General features: G+C 40.9%; 1 protein-coding gene across 2 annotated transcripts; it reads right to left on the bottom strand.

Annotated features, from left to right (window-relative positions):
- Positions 1 to 4,144: 4,144 nt before the first annotated feature.
- On the bottom strand, positions 4,145 to 24,364 carry susd2 (sushi domain containing 2). 2 transcript variants are annotated; one of them, XR_015710926.1, is made up of 15 exons: positions 24,151 to 24,364; positions 23,215 to 23,413; positions 22,975 to 23,123; positions 21,500 to 21,839; positions 21,232 to 21,433; positions 20,444 to 20,529; positions 20,120 to 20,388; positions 18,933 to 19,076; positions 18,640 to 18,792; positions 18,360 to 18,566; positions 18,028 to 18,306; positions 17,784 to 17,960; positions 10,155 to 10,251; positions 5,661 to 6,659; positions 4,145 to 5,435 (listed from the first exon to the last, which is right to left on the bottom strand). XR_015710926.1 is itself a non-coding variant. In XM_087789529.1 (14 exons), exons 1-14 carry the CDS (start codon positions 24,239 to 24,241, stop codon positions 6,617 to 6,619), a joined length of 2,436 nt encoding a protein of 811 aa, XP_087645655.1. In that variant the 5' UTR covers positions 24,242 to 24,364; the 3' UTR covers positions 4,145 to 6,616. The 2 variants fall into 2 exon arrangements, 1 of the variants encoding a protein (XP_087645655.1); XM_087789529.1 differs by having other exon boundaries at positions 4,145 to 6,659.
- Positions 24,365 to 24,412: the final 48 nt, after the last annotated feature.

The following is a 24,412-nucleotide window of genomic DNA, read 5'->3' as shown; positions in this document are numbered from 1 at the left end:
AAATCTGAGCTACACACAAGTTGTGTTGATGTTTTGGACCAGTTGAAGAAAACAAAACTAAGAGATGCATCCCATAATGTATCCACTACAACATCTTCACAACTATACAGCATTAGTCACAAGTAAAAACGAGATGCCTTTGTGTTTGTAACACAAACTACACAAAAAAAGTGGATCAAACTTTTAAAATATTAACTATGAAAACACAAAAAAACAGATGTACACTATAAAAATGTTGATCTTGGCGAATCAACTTCACAACTCAAATTCCATAAAAAACACAATTAATCAACAAAACAAAAGAAAACTGTTTAAAAGAACAATGACAAAAACACAAAATTGAGTTAACTCCACGACAAAGGGATACAATCAATGAAATGTCCATTGCACCTTCTTAACTACACAACTTTTGTCAAAACGGTAACAAAGAAACTCCACAATACAAAATGAATGCAATTTGCAAAATAGTTACTATGACAACGCAAATACAAAAACTATAATATAAATTGACATTATATTTGTTGTACCAACTACACAACTCAAATTCAAATTCGACAAAACACACATTTTGCAAAGTAAATAATAATGTATCCACTACACAATTTTCACAACTATAGTCAAAACAGTGTCACACAAACTATACAATCGAAGTGGAATCCAATTTGCAAAACTCAAATTCCATAAAATACACAATAAATCACCAACACAAAAGAAGATGGTATAAAAAAGAACAATGACAAAAACACAAAATTGAGTTAACAGACAGCAAAAAGATACAATCAATAATGTGTCCACTGCACCATCTTAACTACACAACTTTTGTCAAAACAGTGACTTACAATCAAAGTCACAAAACAAAGTATGATAAATCCTCTACACAAATATTTGAACAACTACACAACTCAAATTCAGGTTACATTAGGCACAACTCGAAAAACAATTCAAGAACACAAAAGCAAACTGTATATTTTTTTAATGGACAAACCAAGTATACTCAACAACACACATATAGACTCACAAAATTGATCTAGACAATCTAACAGCTACACAAATTTTGTTAAAACATTGACTCACAAAATGTACAGTTTAATTGAACGCACTTGTAACTATGACAACACAAGCTGGGCACAGAACATGACACACAAAGTTCACAATATACACAACACAACTGAATTTCAGATGATATAACACATAAAATAAAGCAAACCACAACTTAATTGAAATGAAACTTGAAAAAACACACAAATGTGTCACAAAACTTAAAAAGTACTCCAGGAAACACACCTACATAAGACTACACAACACTTTACAAAAGGCTAACAAAGCAACGTACTCAAAAACGTTGAAGAATTAGATAAAACAACACAAATACCCACAAAAACTCAACTACACAACTTGAGCGACAACACAACCCTGCAGATTATTAATATTTACTTCAGATAATTCCCTCAAATCTCTCCTTCAAAGACTTCACTTGAAGAGAAGCTTCAGTCTCAGACGCTAATCTGGTCAAACAACGTTGTGATCTCTGCTAGCTTAAGCGCTACATAAAGCTGAGTCACCGTCGCTAGCACCTGTCAGTGCCGTTCCTTCACATTAAAAAACTCTTGATGCAGGTTTCTCGGGAATTCCCGTCACAATCCCGGAGATCATCCGCGACTTTGTTCTCGCTATCGGGAGATGAACGTCGGCGATCCGGGCGACCATTACCAGGTAATGAGCCGCTTAAGCGTCCGCCGCGAGCTAATGCTACCCAGGAGAAGAAAGAGGAGTTCAAAGGCAGATGCCGCGCATGGTTTGTGTTTTTTCCCCCTTTTTCTCGTCTTATCGTGAGGCCTGAGGATGGAAGTCTGTGTGAGAAAGTTGTCGAGCGACAACACAACAGTGTCGGGAAAATAAATCGTTACTGTCGAGCGATTTGTAAGTATTTTTGTGTCCACTTGTGCGTTTGTGTTCATGGTTGTGTCCCTCCCGCAGTCGCACACAACGTCGAGTTCTTCAAAGGGAACAAGAACGATAAGAAAAAGCGTTTCTTGAGAAAGTTCTTGCTGCGTCTGGTTATTTACGCTCGGCATGTGAGCAGAAGATTGAGGACCCGGAGGACATCGTTACTCTGGGATTAGAACCCATCGAACCCCCCGCACCCCCCAAAAAAAGAACAAATCATGTGTGGAAAATTCTGGAGCGCTGGGAGAACACAACCGCTGCCAACACTCACACTTTTGATTTGTTTTCGTCTTCTGTGACACACACACACAAACACACACTCGGTCCAAGAGTCTGCGATGAGTTTAGCCTCCGCTGGCGACGCTCCCGTCCACGAGCACTCCGGGATTGTTGTCTCCGTTTCCGTGGCGACCGCGATAGATCGGATCTTAAAAACTCGCAGAGGAACATCTGTACTCACGACCGGTGGCTCAGCGGAGGAACTAACATTAGCATTAGTGGCTACATATGATGCTGTTTGTGGTTCCATTACATTCATAACATTATTACATTATTCATCAGTAAAGATTTCCTTGAACCATTAAAACGTTTTTTTTACATCACTTGACTGCTAAGTCAAAGCGACAACTAGTTTAGCATTAGCAGCTACATTAGCACTAGCTGCTAAATATGATGCAATTCCATCTGTTTTCGGATTTTCTGGTTCATTCACAAATGATACAAAATAATTATTTTAGCAATTGGAAAAATAATTACCTATATTATTAGCATAAAGCTGCTTACATAACTTGAGTCCGAGTGCAAACTAGGTTTAATGTTTCATACACAGTAGCACCACAACTATGGCAAAAACTCACCTATATTAGTTTTTGCAGCCACGTTAGCATTAGCGGCTACATGTGATGTAATCTCATCATTTTTTTTCTGGTTTATTTACAAATAATTAAACAAAATAAATGATTAATGGACTTTGGTTGATACAATACTGATGTTAGCATAAAGCTAGCTGCTTATTTTACTTCATAGCTTGCACAACTATGCCAGAAACTCCCCTATGTTAGCATTAGCAGCTACATATGATATAAGACGAATCCTGAAAACACAACAACACAATATTTCAAATACATTACAAAGTGTAACAAAAAATGTGAAATTATAAGTAAGTAAGTAATTTTTATTTGTATAGCGCTTTTCCAGACCAGGGTCACAAAGCGCTTAAACAATCAAAACAATATTCAATAAAGTATATACTTTAAAGGTCAAGATAAAACTGATAACACAACAGGAGTTCCAGAAAATCAAGAAAAAGCCTGAACAAATAAAAACTATGAAAACATTATATTTAAAATCTTACATAATTCTGCAACATTATTATAACAAGTTAAAAGAAAATGAAGGCTAATGACTTGTGAAATAACATTTTGTAATAAAAATGATATTTAAAAATTAAGATAAAACAACATTGCTGTTGTTGTACATGTACACGATATGAAATTGACTCGTATTTGATTAGCATCAAATGATACGTTAGCTAACAGCTATTAGCTTCAGTTCAGAAACACCAAAGTGATCTGAACGCGAGACACTTGAAGGTGAGTTTGTGTATCTTGAGGTTTGAGCGCCTCTTTAGAGCCACATTAGACATGAAACAACTCACGCCCAAAACATAGAACTCGTCCAAAACCACTTCAGAGAATTCTGACTCGTCCTAATCCTGCTTGTCGGGAAGGATTTGTTTGAAGCAGGGAAAGAAAAAACAACCAAAAAAATTGGGGGGGACGTTGCAAGTTTGGAGGATGGAGAGAGAACAAACTTTGATGATTCAGTTTAAAGACAATTAATTGTACAACATTTTACATTTGACCTGGATTTGTTAGAAATTCTTCCACTAAAACATAAAAAAGGGATAAAACTGTGTCTCTGGTTTTCAAGATAACTGCTAAAATGCTTTAAGATTTTTGTAAAGAGCACAATTTTAATTGAATCCAGTAAGAAAAGTTCATTTAAATGAGATTCAATTAAGAAATATTCATTTCAAAATAGTTCTGGTTAATTTACAAACAATAGAATCAAGTAAAGAATAATTTGAGCCATTTAAAAAAAAGGTAAGGAAAAATAAATACATAATGAAGGAAAACCACAAAAACAAAATAGACGATTCAAAACAAAATAAGTGAATGAACACGTGACAAGAACATTAGAAAAGAAGAATTTATTCTTCTTTTTAGTGCAGTTGAATCAGAACATGAACATCAAAAAGACAGATCACAACATGAACACACATTAATACAGTCGTCATGACGACTCAGAACCTGATCTTTAACGCGTGTGCAAATACAATAGAAACATTCAAACAGTTGTTCTCAAAGTGCAGCTCATGTCTCAGCAGAACTTCAAACACAACATTACGACCGTCAGAACCAGATCAACCACTCGCTCCGTCTCCTCCCAGAACCCCCCGAGGGCTCGCGTCTTTAACGAGAAGCCGGGGTTCAAAGTGGCGAGGAGAGCGAGGGGGTAACCTTAGATGACAGTGGGTCACATGTGGCACATCCAGATGTTGCATTCCTGCGCCGGGATTCTCCAGAATTGGGAAGTCGTGTATCTCAGACATTCTCTCCAAATTATTTCTTACAGCACGTTTTTCTACAAACGATTTCTTACAGAACATTTTCATGTCGACTCGCCACATTTTATTTCTCTTCACAGTATTTTTTTCGATATTTTTACGGCGAACCATTCATTTCACACAAGTTTCTACAAAAATAGTTCTTCAAAATAAATTTGTACAAAAATAATAAAAAAAACTAGTATTTCTCCAAACTAATAATTACCTCCTCAAATACTTTCTTACAAAAACATTTTACCTCAAACTAGTTCATAAAGAAAAGTTTAAACCCAACTAACTCTTAAAGAACATTTTTTAAGTTTTTAAAGAAAATGTACCCCTAATGAATTCTTAAAGAACATTTAACCACAAACTCATTTTTAAAAAAAAATGTACCCCTAATGAATTCTTAAAGAACATTTAACCACAAACTAATTTTTTAAAGAAAATGTACCCCTAATGAATTCTTAAAGAACATTTTACCACAAACTAATTCATAAGGAACATATTTACTAAAAAACAATTATTAAGGAAGATATTTAATAAAGTTTCCCAAACTCATTTTTGAAGAAAATATTTCCCAAAGTAATTTTTGAAGAACGCATTTCCGAAACAAATTCCTTAAAAAGATACTGTATGTAGGTGAAATATTTCCCAAACTAATTCTTTAAGAACTTATTTCACAAACTAATTCTTTTGGAACAATTTACCCCAAACTCATTCTTAAAAAACATGTTTTCCAAACTAATTCTATAAGAACTTATTTCACAAACTAATTCTTTAAGAACAATTTACCCTAAACTAATTCTTAAAAAACATGTTTTCCAAACTAATTCTATAAGAACTTATTTCACAAACTAATTCTTTAAGAACAATTTTCCTAAACTCATTCTTAAAAAACATGTTTCCAAACTAATTCTTTAAGAACTTATTTCACAAACGAAATCTTTAAGAACAATTTACCCCAAACTCATTCTTAAAAAACATGTTTTCCAAACTAATTCTTTAAGAACTTTTTTCACAAACTAATTCTTTAAGAACAATTTACCCTAAACTAATTCTTAAAAAACTTGTTTTCCAAACTAATTCTTTAAGAACAATTTACCCTAAACTAATTCTTAAAAAACATGTTTCCCAAATTAATTCAGGAAGATGATTTTTTTTGCAACTAAACTTGTATTATTTTTCAACCTAAACTAATTGTGAGCATCAGTGAGTAAAGTGAGTTTATTTATATTTATATTTATCCTAATATGTTCCTTCAAGACTCGTCCGTCATTCTCGAGGAAAAGGAAAATATTCTACGAGAACAACTTCTGCTCGACGCCATTAAAACTACATCTGTTTACAAAAGTATTTTTCCGAAGCGATCAAAGAGTATTTTCTCCGTCTTTTCAAAAAGCTTTTCGCTTCAAGCATGTCCTGAAAATGTTCTTTGTTTTCACTGAATTGTTTTCCTTAAAAATGTTTTGTTCTGACAGGAAAAGATTTTCCAGCTTTCGCTCTTTGTGTTCAAATCAAATCTGACATTTTCTTTTTGCCGTCGTGTCAAAAGAATGATTTTCTTTCATGAAAATGAGAATTTTTGGCCACGAGACTTAACATCTTTTTCGGTGATCGTCTCTTCAACGCTAAAGTATATTTAAAAACTTTTTAATCCTGGTGCAAACTAATAAAACATCGTATACCTTGACACTCGATCCACGTTGATGCTTCTTCAGTGGCGTCAGAAGTAGGATGTCGCCGGAGAGTGACGTGGTTCAGGTTCAGGATGGAAACCCGTCGACCCGGCGCCCTCTCTTGGTGAAGCAACACAACTACGATTGAAACCGTTAATAAAAAACCATGGTAACTGACGTTGGGTCGTCAGCACGATTTGACGCAGCGATGATGATGATGAAAGTTCTGCCAGTGGACCGGGACCGAGCCGGTCCGCTGCACATCTGGTCCGAGCACATGTGGTGTGGATGGAGAGTGTTGATGGTCCTGGTCTCTCTGGAGGGACATCAACACAGAGAGACTCTTCTGAAGGAGGCCGGAGGAGATGAAGATACGTGGATGTTAACACGTCTGGTCTTGACTGGATCCTCTGCTGTACTTCTCTCTGGAGACACAAGTTTTACCACAACGTTCACCACACTGACCTTGAATAGCAGTGAATTCACGTACATTTGCTCTCGTATCTACGATGTATTGACGAATGGAACGATTAGTACGAAAGAATGTCAGTGTCAGCAGAATATTTATTGTATTTAAAATGTTTTTTTATTTTTATTAATTAATTAATTAATTTGTATATGGAAGGATAAAAAATATATATTTTTTAACAATTTAATTAAAAAAAAAAATGTTGTGCACTTTTAAACCAACATTTTTATATTCAATTTAAAAGGCTACAAATTAAAAGTGACTACATGATGTCACAACATGATCTGGATCTTGATATCCATTTGAGTCTTCGTGTTTAGACTATTGTATCATTTTATTTTGGTGTCTAAACAAGGATCTGTCTCGCCTGCAGTTCATACAAAACTCTTCTGAGCTGCTCTAGTAGAAGAACTCACATTTCTCTGATCCTTAAAACTCTTCACTGGCTTCCAGTTTCTTTCAGGATCAACTTTAAAATTCTGGTTCTTACTTTCAGATCTATTCATGGTCAGACTCCTCCTTACATCAGTGATCTGATCCAGCCTTACACCCCAGCTCGGGCTCTGAGGTCTGTGGATCAGAATCTACTGATGGTTCCTGAACACGGTTCAGGACCAGAGGAGAGAAATCCTTCCAGACTGTTGCTCCTAAGCTTTGGAACGATCTTCTTCTTCTGTGTTTGATGATCTACTGACTCCTTCAAGTTCTCAATCAACCTCTGTATGTTGTTGGACTGTGGGAGCAAAAGCCGTTAAATATTCTGAAGCAGATCCAACTTAAATAAACTCAACCTGACTTAAATAAACCTTGCTTTGTTTTTCCTCTTTCATCTGATTCCTGCATGTTAGGATTCCACTCTTTTAACTTCCTACACACACACACACACACACACACACACACACACACACACACACACACACACACACACACACACACACACACACACACACACACACACACACACACACACACACACACACACACACACACACACACACACACACACACACACACACACACACACACACACACACACACTCACAGCCTGTTGAAACATGCAGAGGAGGCGCAGACGTGGAAAGCACCACACGCTTCGTCTACTAGACACGTAACCCAGACATGATCTGAAACCCAGTAAGACCCTGGTGTTCCCTCCCTCACCCCCCATCCTCACCCCCTCCCTCACCCCTCTCCCCCCTCCCTCACATCTGATTGACGCGTCCACACTTGTCGGTGCAGCCTCGTGCATATGGAATGTGTACGATCATGAGTGTGTGCTGACATCTTTGCAGAAGAAATGGGTGAGGAGAGAGAGGAGGGTGAGGAGAGAGAGGAGGGTGAGGAGGGTGAGGAGAGAGAGGAGGGTGAGGAGAGAGAGGAGGGTGAGGAGGGGGAGGAGAGAGAGGAGGGGGAGGAGAGAAGAGGGTGAGGAGGGTGAGGAGAGAGAAGAGGGTGAGGAGGGTGAGGAGAGAGAAGAGGGTGAGGAGAGAGAAGAGAGTGAGGAGAGAGAGGAGGGTGAAGAGGGTGAGGAGAGAGAAGAGGGTGAGGAGGGGGAGGAGGGTGAGGAGAGAGAAGAGGGTGAGGAGGGTGAGGAGAGAGAAGAGGGTGAGGAGGGTGAGGAGAGAGAAGAGGGGGAGGAGGGTGAGGAGAGAGAGAAGAGAGTGAGGAGAGAGAGGAGGGTGAAGAGGGTGAGGAGAGAGAAGAGGGTGGGGAGGGGGAGGAGGGTGAGGAGAGAGAGGAGGGTGAGGAGAGAGAGGAGGGTGAGGAGAGAGAGGAGGGTGAGGAGAGAGAGGAGGGGGAGGAGGGTGAGGAGAGAGAAGAGGGTGAGGAGGGTGAGGAGAGAGAAGAGGGGGAGGAGGGTGAGGAGAGAGAAGAGAGTGAGGAGAGAGAGGAGGGTGAAGAGGGTGAGGAGAGAGAAGAGGGTGAGGAGGGGGAGGAGAGAGAAGAGGGGGAGGAGGGTGAGGAGAGAGAGGAGAGAGAGGAGGGTGAAGAGGGTGAGGAGAGAGAAGAGGGTGAGGAGGGTGAGGAGGGTGAGGAGAGAGAGGAGGGTGAGGAGGGGGAGGAGAGAGAAGAGGGTGAGGAGGGTGAGGAGAGAGAAGAGGGTGAGGAGAGAGAGGAGGGTGAGGAGGGTGAGGAGAGAGAGGAGGGGGAGGAGGGGGAGGAGGGTGAGGAGAGAGAGGAGGGTGAGGAGAGAGAGGAGAGAAAGGGGGTAGAGGAGAGAGAGGAGGGTGAGGAGGGTGAGGAGAGAGAGGAGGGTGAGGAGGGGGAGGAGGGTGAGGAGAGAGAGGAGGGTGAGGAGGGTGAGGAGAGAGAGGAGGGTGAGGAGAGAGGAGAGAGAGGAGGGTGAGGAGGGTGAGGAGAGAGAGGAGAGACAGGAGAGAGAGGAGGGGGAGGAGAGAGAGGAGGGTGAGGAGAGAGAGGAGGGTGAGGAGGGTGAGGAGAGAGAGGAGGGTGAGGAGGGTGAGGAGAGAGAGGAGGGGGAGGAGGGTGAGGAGGGTGAGGAGGGTGAGGAGAGAGAGGAGGGTGAGGAGGGTGAGGAGGGTGAGGAGAGAGAGGAGGGTGAGGAGGGTGAGGAGAGAGAGGAGGGTGAGGAGAGAGAGGAGGGTGAGGAGGGTGAGGAGAGAGAGGAGGGGGAGGAGAGAGAGGAGGGTGAGGAGAGAGAGGAGGGTGAGGAGAGAGAGGAGGGTGAGGAGGGTGAGGAGAGAGAGGAGGGTGAGGAGGGTGAGGAGAGAGAGGAGGGTGAGGAGGGAGAGGAGGGTGAGGAGAGAGAGGAGGGTGAGGAGAGAGAGGAGGGTGAGGAGAGAGAGGAGGGTGAGGAGAGAGAGGAGGGTGAGGAGGGGGAGGAGGGGGAGAGAGACCCTCTAATTTACACCGAACACGCCCTGGAACGATGAGAGGAAAGTCTTGAGTCTAGAAATCAAAGACGCAGATGTTCTCCTGGACCTTCAGCCGGAAACACTTTTACGAGACGCTCGAAATCTGGTGTCGGTTCTGATCCGCCGGCACTTCTGAAGCAGGTGCTTTGAAACTGACTTTCTTTTTTAAGCATTAAATTGTATTTTTCTTTTAACTGAATCCAATCAATTCTATATATATATTTTGTATTAAATACTTGACTTAAAAAAAAATCGAATATTTTCTAAATTAATTGTTTATTTTCTTCCATATAAAGATTAAATTCCGATCCTGCGACTCAAAGACAGATGACTGTTCCATCGAGCATCTCTGCACTCTGTTGGTCATTGTCTGCTCGAACCGTTTAACCAACATTTTTATACATTCTTTGATTCAATCATTATAAAAACCCAAATACAACCTTTTAATATACAAATCATTGAATTCAAGTATCTAAAAGTAATATTCAACCGTAAACAAAACATTATTTCATTAAAAAAAAGATTCATCATTCAACAATATCCCGATGACGCTGAGATCTTCCACATAAACCCACCTTTCCTGTCTCCGGGCGTTCAGTTTGATCATGACGGCCATCGTGACGAGCGCCGACGACGACCCAACGGCGCCGAGAACGAAGCCCAGGATACTGTCTGCGAGAAGATCAGACGCGAATGAGAAAAACACTGTAGTTGTTGCCGAACCAGTGGACCGTGTTGACGTGTGAATGTTTAAACCAGGGGTGGGCAAACTCGGTCCTCGAGGGCCACAGGGTGTCCAGGTTTTTGTTCCAACCGATCAAGAGGACACATTTTGACCAATCAGGTGTCTAAGCAGTGTAATCAGTTGAGTGTCAGTCAGGTGTTGCTAATTTTAGCTGAAACCTCATTGGTTAAAATGTGCATGCTGGATCGGTTGGAACAAAAACCTGGACACCCTGCGGCCCTTGAGGACCGAGTTTGCCCACCCCTGGTTTAAAACATTTTAAAACAGACACAAAATATATATATATTGTAGTGATTAAATATTCTAAGGTAAGGTAAGGTAAGGTAAGGTAGAACTTTATTGATCCCTCAGGACTCCTTCGGGACTCCTTTTTTCCAATCGCCACAGCAAATACAGCAATTGTTCATAAAAAATAAATCAAAATAAAATAAGAACAAGAACAAAGAGAAATCAATTCTATTGGCATATTAAGGTTCATTTTCTTTTAAAAAAACTTTTTTGTATTTTAAGATCTCCATCATACTTTGGCTAGTCCCTCTGTTTCTGTCTTGTCATCCCTCACAACAGTTTTGGCCCCTGAGCTCTTTGTTTAATATTCAACCACATGTTCCGGCCTCGTAATCCCTTCCCTGCTCTCTGTATAAATATTTCCCAAACTGTAGTTGTGTCATTTTATAGTTTAAAAAGTACTAACTGTCAGAAATATTCCTGCACGATCAAGTGTATTTTTTTTTCTCACGCAAAACTCCAGGATTAGTTTACGCAACAGTGCTCGTCTGCTCGGTGACCCCGAGAGTAACGTCATCTTAGCAACAGCTCTGGTGTTGATACGCTCCTCAGTACCAGCAGAAGCGTCTCAATCCCTGGGATCTGGATGTTATCGAGCAGAAACATCTGCCGCACGTCCTCCCGTCCTCTGACGTCACCCGCGGGGGTTTCATCCGAAAAGGAACCGAGCGAACCAGACGTGCGGCAGGTTCCTCCGCCCGCCTCTGGTGATTACATTTTAGATGCAGAGACAAGTCCACAGTTTATCTTGCGCTGGAGATGCTATCGGTTTCGGGATGTTTTGATGACCCCGGCGCGGCCCCCGAGCCTCGTTCCTTATCGCCGACGAGGTTTCTGTGAGCAGGAGATGACAGAGATGTCAGCGCACAATGATGCCGTTGATCCTCCTTCACAGGTGAGTTCCAGGCTCGCAGCTACTGTTCTCATCAGGCCTGTCATCTCGTCGGCCTCGCAGCCAGAAAAAAAAGGGCTGGAGATGATCGGGGAATACAGAGCAGCTCGACAGGAGGAACCAAACATTCTTCAGTTGTTAAGAGGTCACGGGGAAGGAATTTGTGCGCACACGTTTACAAATGTCAACGCTGGAGGCGAAGCATTTTTGACTTCTATGGTCACGAGCAGGAGAATCTGGTGATGAGATAACTATCACGATACAAGAACAACGATACGATATATTGCCATTTTATATGATAGTGTAGTAACAAGTATATATGTGTAGTATTGTCGAGTACCTGACTCTGGTGTTGTAGTATTTACAGACCACATGACTCTTGACGAAGTCGTAACTGCTTTCATTTGTTTTCAAACCAAAATATGTCCAAACATCGGCTTTAAAAGCTGCTGGAGTCGACTGTATCCTCTCGTCCTCAGTCTTTGCCATTATAAAGTGGGATTTAATTGTTCCTTTAGCTGTGGAGGATGTAATGACTGCTGCCACCTAGCGGCCGGAAGTTTAATTGCAACACAAAAATGAACAAACCCCCTGAATATTTGCACGTTAAATTAAAATATATGTATTTTTTAAATAGAGGTTTTAAATGGTTTTAAATAACAAAAATGGCCAGGTTTTGGTTTATCAATATTTAGTACACGCCGAGTTATCAGGGGTAAGGTGGTAAAAAAAAGAGAAATGGGAGCAGAAATGCACAAACAGTAATAAAGCCCAAAGTTCATGTGTGGGAATCGCTGATAGACAAGGGAGGAAATTGCACAAGTTCAGATCACAAGAGCATTTTGGGTAGGATTCAAAAAGGCAAATTGAAAATGAATGCTCACCAGTTCAGACAAAAAACCTCTCAAATAAAAACAGACGAGCACATGTGCGTCACAAGTGTAAATATGAGAACAAATCTACCACGTGAGACACTGATGAGTGAATATCAGGCACACGTGTGGAGATCACTGATCTCAAATCACTAATGTAGGAGGACACATGTGCAAATCACTAATGTACGAGGACACATGTGCAAATCACTAATGTACGAGGACACATGTGCAAATCACTAATGTACGAGGACACGTGTGCAAATCACTAATGTACGAGAACACGTGTGCAAATCACTAATGTACGAGGACACGTGTGCGAATCACTAATGTACGAGGATACGTGTGCAAATCACTAATGTACGAGGACACGTGTGCAAATCACTAATGTACGAGAACACGTGTGCAAATCACTAATGTACGAGGACACGTGTGCGAATCACTAATGTACGAGGACACGTGTGCAAATCACTAATGTACGAGGACACGTGTGCAAATCACTAATGTATGAGGACACGTGTGCAAATCACTAATGTACGAGGACACTTGTGCAAATCACTAATGTACGAGGACACGTGTGCAAATCACTAATGTACAAGGACACATGTGCAAATCACTAATGTACGAGGACACGTGTGCAAATCACTAATGTACGAGGACACGTGTGCAAATCACTAATGTACGAGTACACGTGTGCAAATCACTAATGTACGAGGACACATGTGCAAATCACTAATGTACGAGGACACGTGTGTGAATCACTAATGTACGAGTACACGTGTGCAAATCACTAATGTACGAGGACACGTGTGCAAATCACTAATGTACGAGGACACATGTGCAAATCACTAATGTACGAGGACACGTGTGCGAATCACTAATGTACGAGGACACGTGTGCAAATCACTAATGTACGAGGACACGTGTGCAAATCACTAATGTACGAGGACACGTGTGCAAATCACTAATGTACGAGTACACGTGTGCAAATTACTAATGTACGAGGACACATGTGCAAATCACTAATGTACGAGTACACATGTGCAAATCACTAATGTACGAGTACACATGTGCAAATCACTAATGTACGAGGACACATGTGCAAATCACTAATGTACGAGGACACATGTGCAAATCACTAATGTACGAGGACACATGTGCAAATCACTAATGTACGAGGACACATGTGCAAATCACTAATGTACGAGTACACATGTGCAAATCACTAATGTACGAGTACACATGTGCAAATCACTAATGTACGAGGACACATGTGCAAATCACTAATGTACGAGGACACGTGTGCAAATCACTAATGTACGAGGACACATGTGCAAATCACTAATGTACGAGGACACGTGTGCAAATCACTAATGTACGAGGACACGTGTGCAAATCACTAATGTACGAGGACACGTGTGCAAATCACTAATGTACGAGGACACGTGTGCAAATCACTAATTCTCACTAGAAAACCAAATCACATAAAGAGTAGAGCATCCGTTTGAATTACAATCTCGTGAGAATTACAAGAAGCAGACACCATAACAACAGACTGGGAGCTGCTGCTGAAGTTTGTTGTGTTTATTTGCACTTTGTTCTTGTTCTTTCTTTTATGAACCAATCGTCTGCTGGGAACTGAAAACCCAATTCCAAGATCTGCCGAGGGAACTAATAAAGTCTATCTATCTATTAGGCCTGTGCTGTATTTATTTTGGTTACGATATGAATTTTTAATAAACCGTTTTGCATGCGCGGTGGGAAAGTGTTTCAGCGGGGGGGGAATCATTTCACTGCTGCACACCAACAACACAGCGTCTGCACAGGAAAGTACACCAAAAGAGGTGTTTTAGAGTACGAGTAGTTTTAGAGTAAGAGTAGTTTTAGAGAACCAGTAGTTTTAGAGTACGAGTAGTTTTAGAGAACCAGTAGTTTTAGAGTACGAGTAGTTTTAGAGTACCAGTATTTTTAGAGAACCAGTAGTTTTAGAGAACCAGTAGTTTTAGAGTACCAGTAGTTTTTAGAGTACCAGTAGTTTTAGAGTACCAGCAGTTTTTAGAGTACCAGTAGTTTTAGAGTACCAGTAGTTTTAGAGTACCAGCAGTTTTTAGAGTACCAGTAGTTTTAGAGTACCAGCAGTTTTTAGAGTACCAGTAGTTTTAGAGTACCAGTAGTTTTAGAGTACCAGTAGTTTTGAGAGTACCAGTAGTTTTAGAGTACCAGTAGTTTTGAGAGTACCAGTAGTTTTAGAGTACCAGTAGTTTTAGAGTACCAGTAGTTTTAGAGTACCAGTAGTTTTAGAGTACCAGTAGTTTTAGAGTACCAGTAGTTTTAGAGTACCAGTAGTTTTAGAGTACCAGTAGTTTTAGAGTACCAGTATTTTTAAAGTACCCTCTACATCTAATCTGCAAGTGTTGGGTTGAGTTAACGAACATCAAGGATATGGTTCCTGTAAATACTGTAGACGATAATGATGGTTAACTGCACTGATTATGCAAACTATGTTCAATAGAAATGTTGTATTTTTACCATTATCATTCTCATCTTTAACTTTAAATACTTTGAAGGGGTCATAGTTTTCATATGATACAGTCCTTATCAAAGTAAAAATGGGCGATTTAAAGCCAAAAAAATGTAGTAATTATTTTCTTATTTGAAAAAAATGTGTATAAGAACACCCTTCAATGAAAGGAAATACAGTCAAATACCGGGAAACCAATGTGATTTAAAAAAAACTAAACTGTGATATGAAAATTCTGTCATGTTATCTAGAACTTTTGGATAATCAATCACAAAAATGTGCAATTTACAAAAGCGAGAGAGAAAAATGGGAGCATGTGCAAATTATTAATATGTTTGAACCACAAACAACGTGTGTGATTCAAAATGTCTGACAGGGTTATAGAGTCTCACGGGTCGGCGCTATAACAAACACGAACACGTCTGAAGAAAGTCGCTAAAATTAGAAACATCGTTGAAACTTCTTCCTCCGAGTCTTTAACTTTATCTTCCAGCGAAGTCATGATTCGTGACGCGACGATCGCTGCTGTCGGCTCCGATCACATTAATATTCATGGGTCGCGGATCCAGGTGGCGCTGTGAGCTCCAGGTCCTGACACCCGGCCCCGCCCTCCGCTGGCTGACACCCGGTGCAGGTTCTAATCCGTCCGAGGCTCGGAGCGGAGATTAGAGATCCAGAGACAGAAGGATTCTTAAACCGCCGCCTCTGCTGACAGGCGTCGTATCAACAAAGACTCATTAACTCAGAGAGAGACGAACTGGTGAGTCGAGCAGCGACGCAGAAAGAGGAGGAAGGATGCGTTTCTGACGGTCGGGTCGGTTTTGTGGCGTTGATCACGCAACACCTGGACCGCGGCGCCGCCGGTCATGTTGCAGGTTGTTAACGCTTGTTGGTTTAATGGACGTGTCAGCGAGAGTGAGATGCTGGTCCAGAGGTGAAGAAGAAGATGTCAGTCAGGACACGTGTTCTCGCCCAGATCGTTTTGATCGCTGTGGTTATCCTTCTCAAAACAATGGTTTACTTTATCTAAAAAAAAAATGATTTAGGACCCATTTTGACTTTCCACTAACTTTAGACCCCCAGCAGATCAAACTAGTTTTTCATCGTCACCGTAAACCAACTAACATTGTGTGTCGGTAGAAGACGTCTGGCCAAGGTTAGGTTGAGGTGAACTAGGGCTAAACGATTCATCGAAATTTGCCATATAATCGCGATTAAAAATATATATATATTACTTTATCGCAAAGATTGCGATTTTATTTAATTATGTTTATTCGATTTTCGGGCCTTCATGTTGTCACGTGACTTGAGAGCGTTGTCGAGCGCAGCCGGATATGGCAGGATATGTTTGGAGTATTGTCGAGTACTTGAATTTACAGACCACATGACTCTTGACGAAGTCGTAACTGCTTTCATTTGTTTTCAAACCAAAATATGTCCAAACATCAGCTTTAAAAGCTGCTGGAGTCTAATGTATCCTCTCGTCCTCAGTCATTGCGGAGCTCTTAGTGAATTTCATTGTTCCCTTAGCTGCTGAGGACATAATGACTGCTGCCATCTAGTGGCTGGAGGTTTATTTGCAACACGTAGCATGCGAATATTTGCATGTTATGTGTAAATAAAAAATAAAAAATAAAATTATTTTGTTTTGTACATACTTATTGTCAAACCAAACATTGTTTTAATTGATACGGTGCCGTTGACTATTGTGTGAGTGAATGACATGCAAATAAAATCAAAAGAATAAAATAAAATAAAAGAATCAAAAGACACTGAATCATGTCAAACAACAAACAATAGGACATAGAAGAGGCTCAACGGTAGAGGGAACGCTGCCACCTTGAGGCGGCTACGAGTCACTACAACCTAAGATAACAGACGAGTCCAGGTGGTTCTAATAACGCACACAGAGCCGGTTGAGTCCAGGTTAAGACTCTTATGGCTCGTAGCTAATGGCCTGCAGAGGGTCTCGGCTTTCAAAGAGGCTGAAGTGGAGGAAGATCCCAGAACCCTCTGGACCACCAGCCACACAGCAGGGGGTCGACCCTTTGTCAAGGAACCGCAATAACTATTGGACGAAGAAGACGGTTTTAAGGCAGAACGGCTCTCAAAATTAAAGTTAAACATCCATCTTTATTATGGTGTTGTGTGTCTGTGTACACACACCATCTCGCCGATGACCTCCAATGACCCTGGCAATAACCTTTGACCCTGTTTACACAACAAGAATGAGGTCTTGAATAAACTAAAACAAGCAAAACAACTTCCCAGATGATAAACTACACTGAAGCAGCTCCTGGACCTCATGTCTCTCTTGTACTGAATTTTGACCCAAAGGTTTAAATCAGTCATCATTTTATTTTTAAATTGATTTAATTAATGATATTTTTACACATTAAGTTTGATATTCTAATTCCAATAATTAAAAAAATATATTTGCAAAATTCTTTATTTTACAGACTCTTAAATTCAATATAAAAAAGTTTCCACTAAAATATCACATAACTATATAACTCAACATTAATTGAGATACAAATATATATTTATTTTTATTTAGAAAACTGAATTAAAGTTTAAATCTTTCAATGTACAAATTATTGAATTAAATTACGTCGAAAAATTAAAATAATTATAATAAGAAGTATAAAGGTTTCAACAATTGAAATATTAAATGAAACGATTTAAAATTACTGATTAATTTCCATATAACTGTCTCACTCCAAATAAAACTTCTTAAAGTATTTTCTTTAAGTACTTAAAAAACAAGTTGTACCTTTAGTTCCTGCTCTGCAAGATTCAAATTCAACCTTCATGTTGTGCTCATCCTTCATCCTACTTCCAGCACCATTTGTAGCAGCCAAGAAATAGGTCTTCTTCGTGACTCACCTGTGAGGCACTGCGTGATCTCGCCGCTCCAGGTGCCGTCGGGCCGACAGGTGCGCTCCGTGGACCCGTAGAGGGCGTAGCGAGGGTCGCAGGAGAAGGTCAGCGAGTCTCCTTGAAGGTACCTGGTCCCGTTCTTCTTCCCGTTCCTGGGCGTCGGGATCCAACCGCAGGACACGACTGCCCAGAGGGTTTTGAGGTCAGAACCCGGATCATCAGGACTGGAACAGAACTGTTTCAGACTCACCCGTCTCCAGGTCCTGGACGAGTCGTCGGTGACCTTGATAGAACCTCAAGGTGGCGTTCCCCGCCTCCAGCCGACGGGTCATCAGGGTGTCGTATCTACAGAGCTCTGCTCCGGACCCTGAACACATCAGCAGCATGTCGGGCACCAGCGGGTCGCCGGGGTCCTGGGCCGGGGAGAAGTCCGGGACGAACGTGGGGTCGTGGCTCGGAGCCCGAAGGTAGGAGCTGACCAGGAAGTCGGAGTCGTACGTGAAGAGGGACGAGTCTTTGGAGATGTTCCCTGAAGAGAAAGAAGTTCAGCTGCAGGACATTCTGGGTTCGACACAAACTCACAGCTGGCTCCGAGGTCGAAGACCTGTTGGTCCGAGGCGTTCACCGCGGCGCTCATGGATCCGAGGAGACCCTCGAAGGTCTCTGGGAACTCTGGCGGGAGCAGGACTGTGGCGGCCATGTTCCCGGCAGAGACCCGGAGGTCCACGGCGGCGCCGGAGGAGAACATGACCGTGACGTTCTGACGAGTCGGCGAGAACACGAACGCTCCTGCAGGATCACGGACCGGTGAGATGACCTGACCCCAACCCCCCTTCTCGCCCCCTCGCCTCCCCCCTCTCACCCTTCAGGTCCATCCAGCTCTGCTCCGTAAACGAAAGAACCTTCTGGTTCCTCAGAACCTGCAAACCCTCGTCCACCAGACGCACCTCGATGACATCAGACATGTTTTGTTTCATCGCCACAGAGGACAGACGCGTCGCTTTGGCTTCTTTGCCTGACGAAAGAAAAAATAGTTTTTCAATAAAAAAAATGTCTTGATCACGCCGTCTTGAAGAACCTCTACCCCTCCTTTAATCTCTTTCAAAGGCTCCACCGGACTATAGAGTTGAGATTGAGTTCACTTCGTCGACTCACCATCTTGCAACCTGACCGCCTCAGTCCGGATCTGCACACTCAGCGATTTGTTCTGCACCAGAACCAGCTGGTACTCTCCCCGGCCATTGAAGGTGAAGTCCAGGCCGCCGACCGTGATGAAATGTGGGTCGCCCAGAACCACCCCTGGAGGAGGAGGAAGCATGTCAGAATAAAATATTGGTGTTTAAGATTAGGTTCAGAATCAAATTGTCTTTTTCTCATTCCAAGAAATTATGTTCATCATTTTATATAATATATATATATATACAGTATATATTGGAAATACTTTAATTCATTGCCCCTTATTTATGGAATTGAATGGATAAAAAACAAACGTTTTAAATGAACTTAATTAACTCAATTAATAATTATAATGATGGTGATAATTACAATAATTATGATAACAACAACAAATACAAAACAAAATAAATAATAACAATGATAATTCTTACAATAATATAACAATAATAATAACAATGATAATTCTTACAATAATATAATATAATAACAATCATAATTCTTACAATAATATAACAATAATAATAACAAGAATGGTGATGATGATGATAACGACAATAATATATCTTTTTAATTATTATAATAACAATGATGATAATAACATTAATACTAATTAAATAATTTAAATATGATAACAATGAATATGATATCAACTTCAACTGCATAATATAAATAAAAACAAAGCTAATTATAATATAATGATAAAAATGATGATAGTAAAAATAATAATAATGACAACAACAATAATAATAATAAAAATGACTATCATAACAATCATAAAAACTATTCTTCTTATTAAACTTATAATTCTAAGAATTAAAACAAATAATAATGTCTAGCAAGACAGAAAGCGGAGTAGAAAGAACCTTCTTGAACTCGTGGTAAATACATCTGGACGCAGCAACAAAGCTTATGTGGGACAAACATGGGGGAGATTATCTGGATCAGAACCACGTTCTCCTCACTTTCTCACACACGCCTGGTTTTCTTCTCCGTGTGTGTTTGTGGCGACAAACAAACACACGACGACATGTTTTCCCGAGTCATAATTCAGTCTGTAATCAAGTTAACTTTGACTCTTTGGTCTCCGGCCAGTCAGCGCTTGTCAAACACGAACCCCCTGACATCTGCTTCTCACTGAACTCAGCCACGACCCTAAACAGACTCACCGGCGTTGGGGGGCCGGTACTTGCCACAGCCGCTGGAGGGTCTGTGTTTGAGGTAGAGCGGGCAGTTGTCGGACCACAGGCAGCAGTGGTAGAAGCTCAGCACGTCGGCTGCCCAGTGGGAGTACCCGGGTACCCGGGGGGGCTCCCTGTACGGAGGGGACCCCCAGTCGTGGGCCCGGTCCGGGGTGCTGCCGCCGTAAGAGTCGCCGGTCAGGACCAGCGAACCGCCGTCGTCGTAGCAACACTGCTGTCCGGAGCCCTGCGAGGAGCTGCCGGGGGAGAGATCAGGACGAGGGGGGGCAGGGAGTCTGAGGGGTGACCTACCTGGCCTGGACGGACCGGACACAGTGGACACTCCCCGGGTGATACGTGCACACGCTTCCCCCCTCCATGTCGCAGCTGAAGTCCGTCTGAGACACGGAAACAAACGGGTTCTTTCATCAGTCATCGCTGAGTAATCATTCAATGATGGGGTTCCACACAGCTCTGTCCCGGGCCTCCTACTGACCCACTTGTTGTGAAATCGAATTATTATGAGATGAATGTTTATAAAAGAAACAATGAGGATGTATTGGGCTGAATATTCCTGGCTCTTCTTTTTTCACTTGTATTTTGGTGAGTTTTACTTTGATTATTGACCATCTTTTTCCCCTTTTCGTGGTTAGAGCATTGGGACACCACCTCACTTCCTGGTCTGTGTTTGTTACTGACTGTTTGAGATTTTCACTTTGGACTGAGAGGAAGGACTTGTATTTGTTTGCCGCCATCTGGTGGACTTTTTCATTACTGCGTTTTAGTCTTTTACTCCTGGGCCTCTTTCCTTAAATCTTTACTGACATGTTTTATGAAGAAAAGGATAAAAAAAAACTGTGGTAATAAGTCAAATTCATATTTTAAAAAAATAGATATAATTAGATTAGAGTTTATCTATCCAACTATCTATCTATATAAGATATAAGAGATAATGTCAGAATTTAGAGAAGTGTTAATGGGTGAAAAATATTAAATCGTTTTACGAGTTTAATAAAATGTTTTTTTGTTTATGTCACATTTTCTAATTGAGCGACGTGAATAAAAACGACAAGATAAAATGTCATAGTTCATCAACTCACATGGAATCTTCCTTTATCCGCGCGGGCCTGGGTCAGGGTACACGGACAGTCCAGCAGCTGGTCCAGGAAGTCCGGCAGCTGGTCCTCGAGAGCGTCCCACTGCCGACACTTGTCCTGAGCCCACGTCACCGAGTCCTCTCTGAAGTCCTGAGGCAGGTGCCAGGCCAGGATGTGGTCCTCGCTCCAGAGAGCCTCCACATTCCTGCACGGATCAACGACCAAACTCAAACACCGGTCTCTGGCTCCCCCTGCAGGAAGTCAAGCTTACTTCTCGCCGTCCGACTCGGAGCTTGCAGTGACTCGGATGTTTCCGATCTCCCAGCTGGAGAATTCCTTCGAGGGCTGTGGGATGAAGCCGAAGGATCCTGAGTTGGGAACGTTCGTAGCGACGGAGTACAAGTATCTGAGGTCCGCCCGTGGGCTGCTGCCGGGTGTGTCGAGGGTCTCTCTGTACCCCCACAGCTCCACGTCGACCCGCTCGGTTCGGAGCAGCCGACGGTCCCAGGTCATCTCCAGACGCCCCGACACTCCGGCGGTCCCGTAGTTCATCCACTGGGTGGAGTTGAGGAGAGCAACTTGAAACGCTGAGTCAGCTTTACTGGGGTGAACTGAACACACAATAGTTGTTGATTTAAATAATGAATGTTTAGTTTAGATACTTCATAGGAAAACCTGATTAACAGAAACTCTCTTTACGCTTGTTTTCAACTTCCTGTTTACACAGTTAAATCATGAACTTCTCCTGGAAATAGGTTTTCTTGCTTCATCAAGTATATAAGTCTTAATGTTTCCACATAATCATCAAAGAATTCATCTTTGTCTCAGGTCGGCCCCGGGGCCTCCACCCATTCTATTTTTTGGTACAAGATAATTACATTTTAAACAGTTGGTTTTTTATTTAAAACGATTTTTAGTGTTTTTTGTTCAAGCCGTGTGTCGTCTCTGGGTCAAGGTGACCCGAAGGCCCAAAAACAAATGTGTTTGTGGTATCCCTTGTGTCGTCTCTGGGTCAAAGTGAACGACCTTCAGCACTGCATATGAATTTATGGAGGCCAGGGAGGTCGTTCACATTTTCTTTTAGTAACAGAAATGTGCTCTAAATAATAAATCTACAGTAACTGAATGTTCATAAAGGAATTATTAACGGTTCATTGTTAAGGATTTTAACAGAATCTAAATTATTTACTTAATGCACACTCACAAATTACTTAACAACAGATTCAAATAAAAATATTATTTATAATTTTATATTATATCAAATTTGCCGCTAAATCTATATTTATTCGGGAGTTTACATTTTAACACGAGTAAAACCGTAAATAACATCGACCAATAATGCATATTATTAAGTCACAAATATTGTATCTTTTGATATTTAAAAAACAAAATCATACTTTTTTAAGACAGGCATTTAAGGTCATTCTGAATATCTATGATTTGATCCAATTTTTTTACAAAACTTACTAAATAAACATAGAAATAAGTTATAAGAACATTTAATTATTTATAAATATTTGATCTTTAATGATTTGGGCTGCACATGAGTTTGTATTGTTTTTTCCTTTAATTGAAATGTAAGCATTTAAATATTATTATCTTTTTTTTTCAATGTTGTTTATCTCTTAAATGGTCTGATCTCACATTAAAATACGTTACTGCCGTATTCTGTTGTATATTCTTTTACACTCAAACTAAAAAATAAAAATATAAACTAGCTTCATTTTTTTATTTTGAACGACTCACCAGAGAGATATTCTCCTGATCTGTCAAAGTTGATTCCATCTGTCGAGACGTCAAACTGGATCCATCCGGTCTCCAGCAGCAGAGGAGTGACACAGTGTCCACTCCCGGCCTCGTCCAGGAACCCTTCGGTCAGGATCTGACCTCTGAACCTGACAAACAAACATATTGTTTCACAAAACGTTTCTTAATAAATTATAATCCAGTGGTTTCACTCGTGGAGAGATGTTCAGGGACTCGGACCTGCAGAGGAGACGCTGCCCGGGGTCAAAGACCACATCCAGGATCTTCAGAGCGCGTCCCCCGAGCATGCAGCTGGAGTGTGGCGCCACCTGCAGGCAGAACTGCGTGTAGTCCGAGCAGCAGTTGCGCAAAGTTGCGCAGGTGACGAGGCAGGAACACTTGTGCACCTGAACCCCGCACTGTCCTCGACACGACTGACCTGTGACGGAAACAAGGACGACAATAAGAAACTTCACACACTGTTGTAGAATAAAATAAAAATAAAAAATTCTCTAAATATAGAAATATATCGGTATCAAAATTATTTCCTCGTTATTTTCATTAAATACAACAAAGTAATGTTTGGAATTTAACCATATATTTTTTTAATATTTATGTATGAATCTTTTTCTTTATATTTGTTTGATTTATATCTTGGATTTTTTATTTTCATTAATTTTTTCCTTTATTTTATTTCTGCATTTGCTCAATATCGTTTTTTTTTTCCTGGTCTATGTCCATGTTTATCTAATAACAACAGTTACAATGATAATGAAAAATAATAACTGTGTATATATAGGACTGTAATATGATCCAGGTAAGGGGGAAGGTGATGTTTAACACGTGGTGTATAGTAAACAAAACTTGAAAAAGGTGATGAAAGATCACGTGTTGATACATATGGACAATAACTGTCTTTACTTTTAAATAAACGAAGATTCCTGTCGTGTCTAAGAGTCCATATTATTAATGTCAACGTGACCACAATAATCTTAACGTCTTAAATGTTCTTATTCTGACTGAATGTAAATGACAGTATAACGAGAGTATTTGAGAACGATCCATCAACGTGTTGACATTTTCTTGTTATGTTTAAATATGCGAACAATGGATACCAAACAAAACTCTTCCACACATTCACAATCACAAATACATATATTTTTTAAAAACACATACCTTCTGTTTTAAGAGATAAAAAAGAGAGAAGTCCGAGCAAAAGTAGAAAATTCTTCATTTTACTTCCAGGAAACAGATTTCGCTCCATCATGGACGTCAACTCGAGTCAAAGGTCGAATAACAGGCGAACAAAACACTCGCGTAAACTAGTTTATAGACATAATTTAAAAAATTCTTCTTAAATATAGAAAAAAAAGATTATTGTCCTCGCGGTTTGAAGCTCCAACAATAAGAAAATTCACCGTTTGTTTAGGTGAAACAA

The sequence above is a fragment of the Callionymus lyra genome, chromosome 1 (assembly GCF_982586985.1).
Source record: "Callionymus lyra chromosome 1, fCalLyr1.hap1.1, whole genome shotgun sequence".
Classification (NCBI taxonomy): domain Eukaryota; kingdom Metazoa; phylum Chordata; class Actinopteri; order Syngnathiformes; family Callionymidae; genus Callionymus; species Callionymus lyra.
Note: the sequence above shows the minus strand (reverse complement) of the source record. Positions and strands in the feature narration are given on the sequence as shown.

Excerpts from the sequence above, each read along its gene's own strand:
- susd2 (XM_087789529.1), bottom strand. The coding sequence starts at position 24,241 with ATGATGGAGCGAAATCTGTTTCCTGGAAGTAAAATGAAGAATTTTCTA. Across the intron at positions 10,252-17,783 it reads GATCACGCAGTGCCTCACAG|ACAGTATCCTGGGCTTCGTT; the intron begins GTGAGTCACGAA and ends ATCTTCTCGCAG. Across the intron at positions 6,660-10,154 it reads AACGCCCGGAGACAGGAAAG|AGAGAAGTACAGCAGAGGAT; the intron begins GTGGGTTTATGT and ends TTGTGTCTCCAG.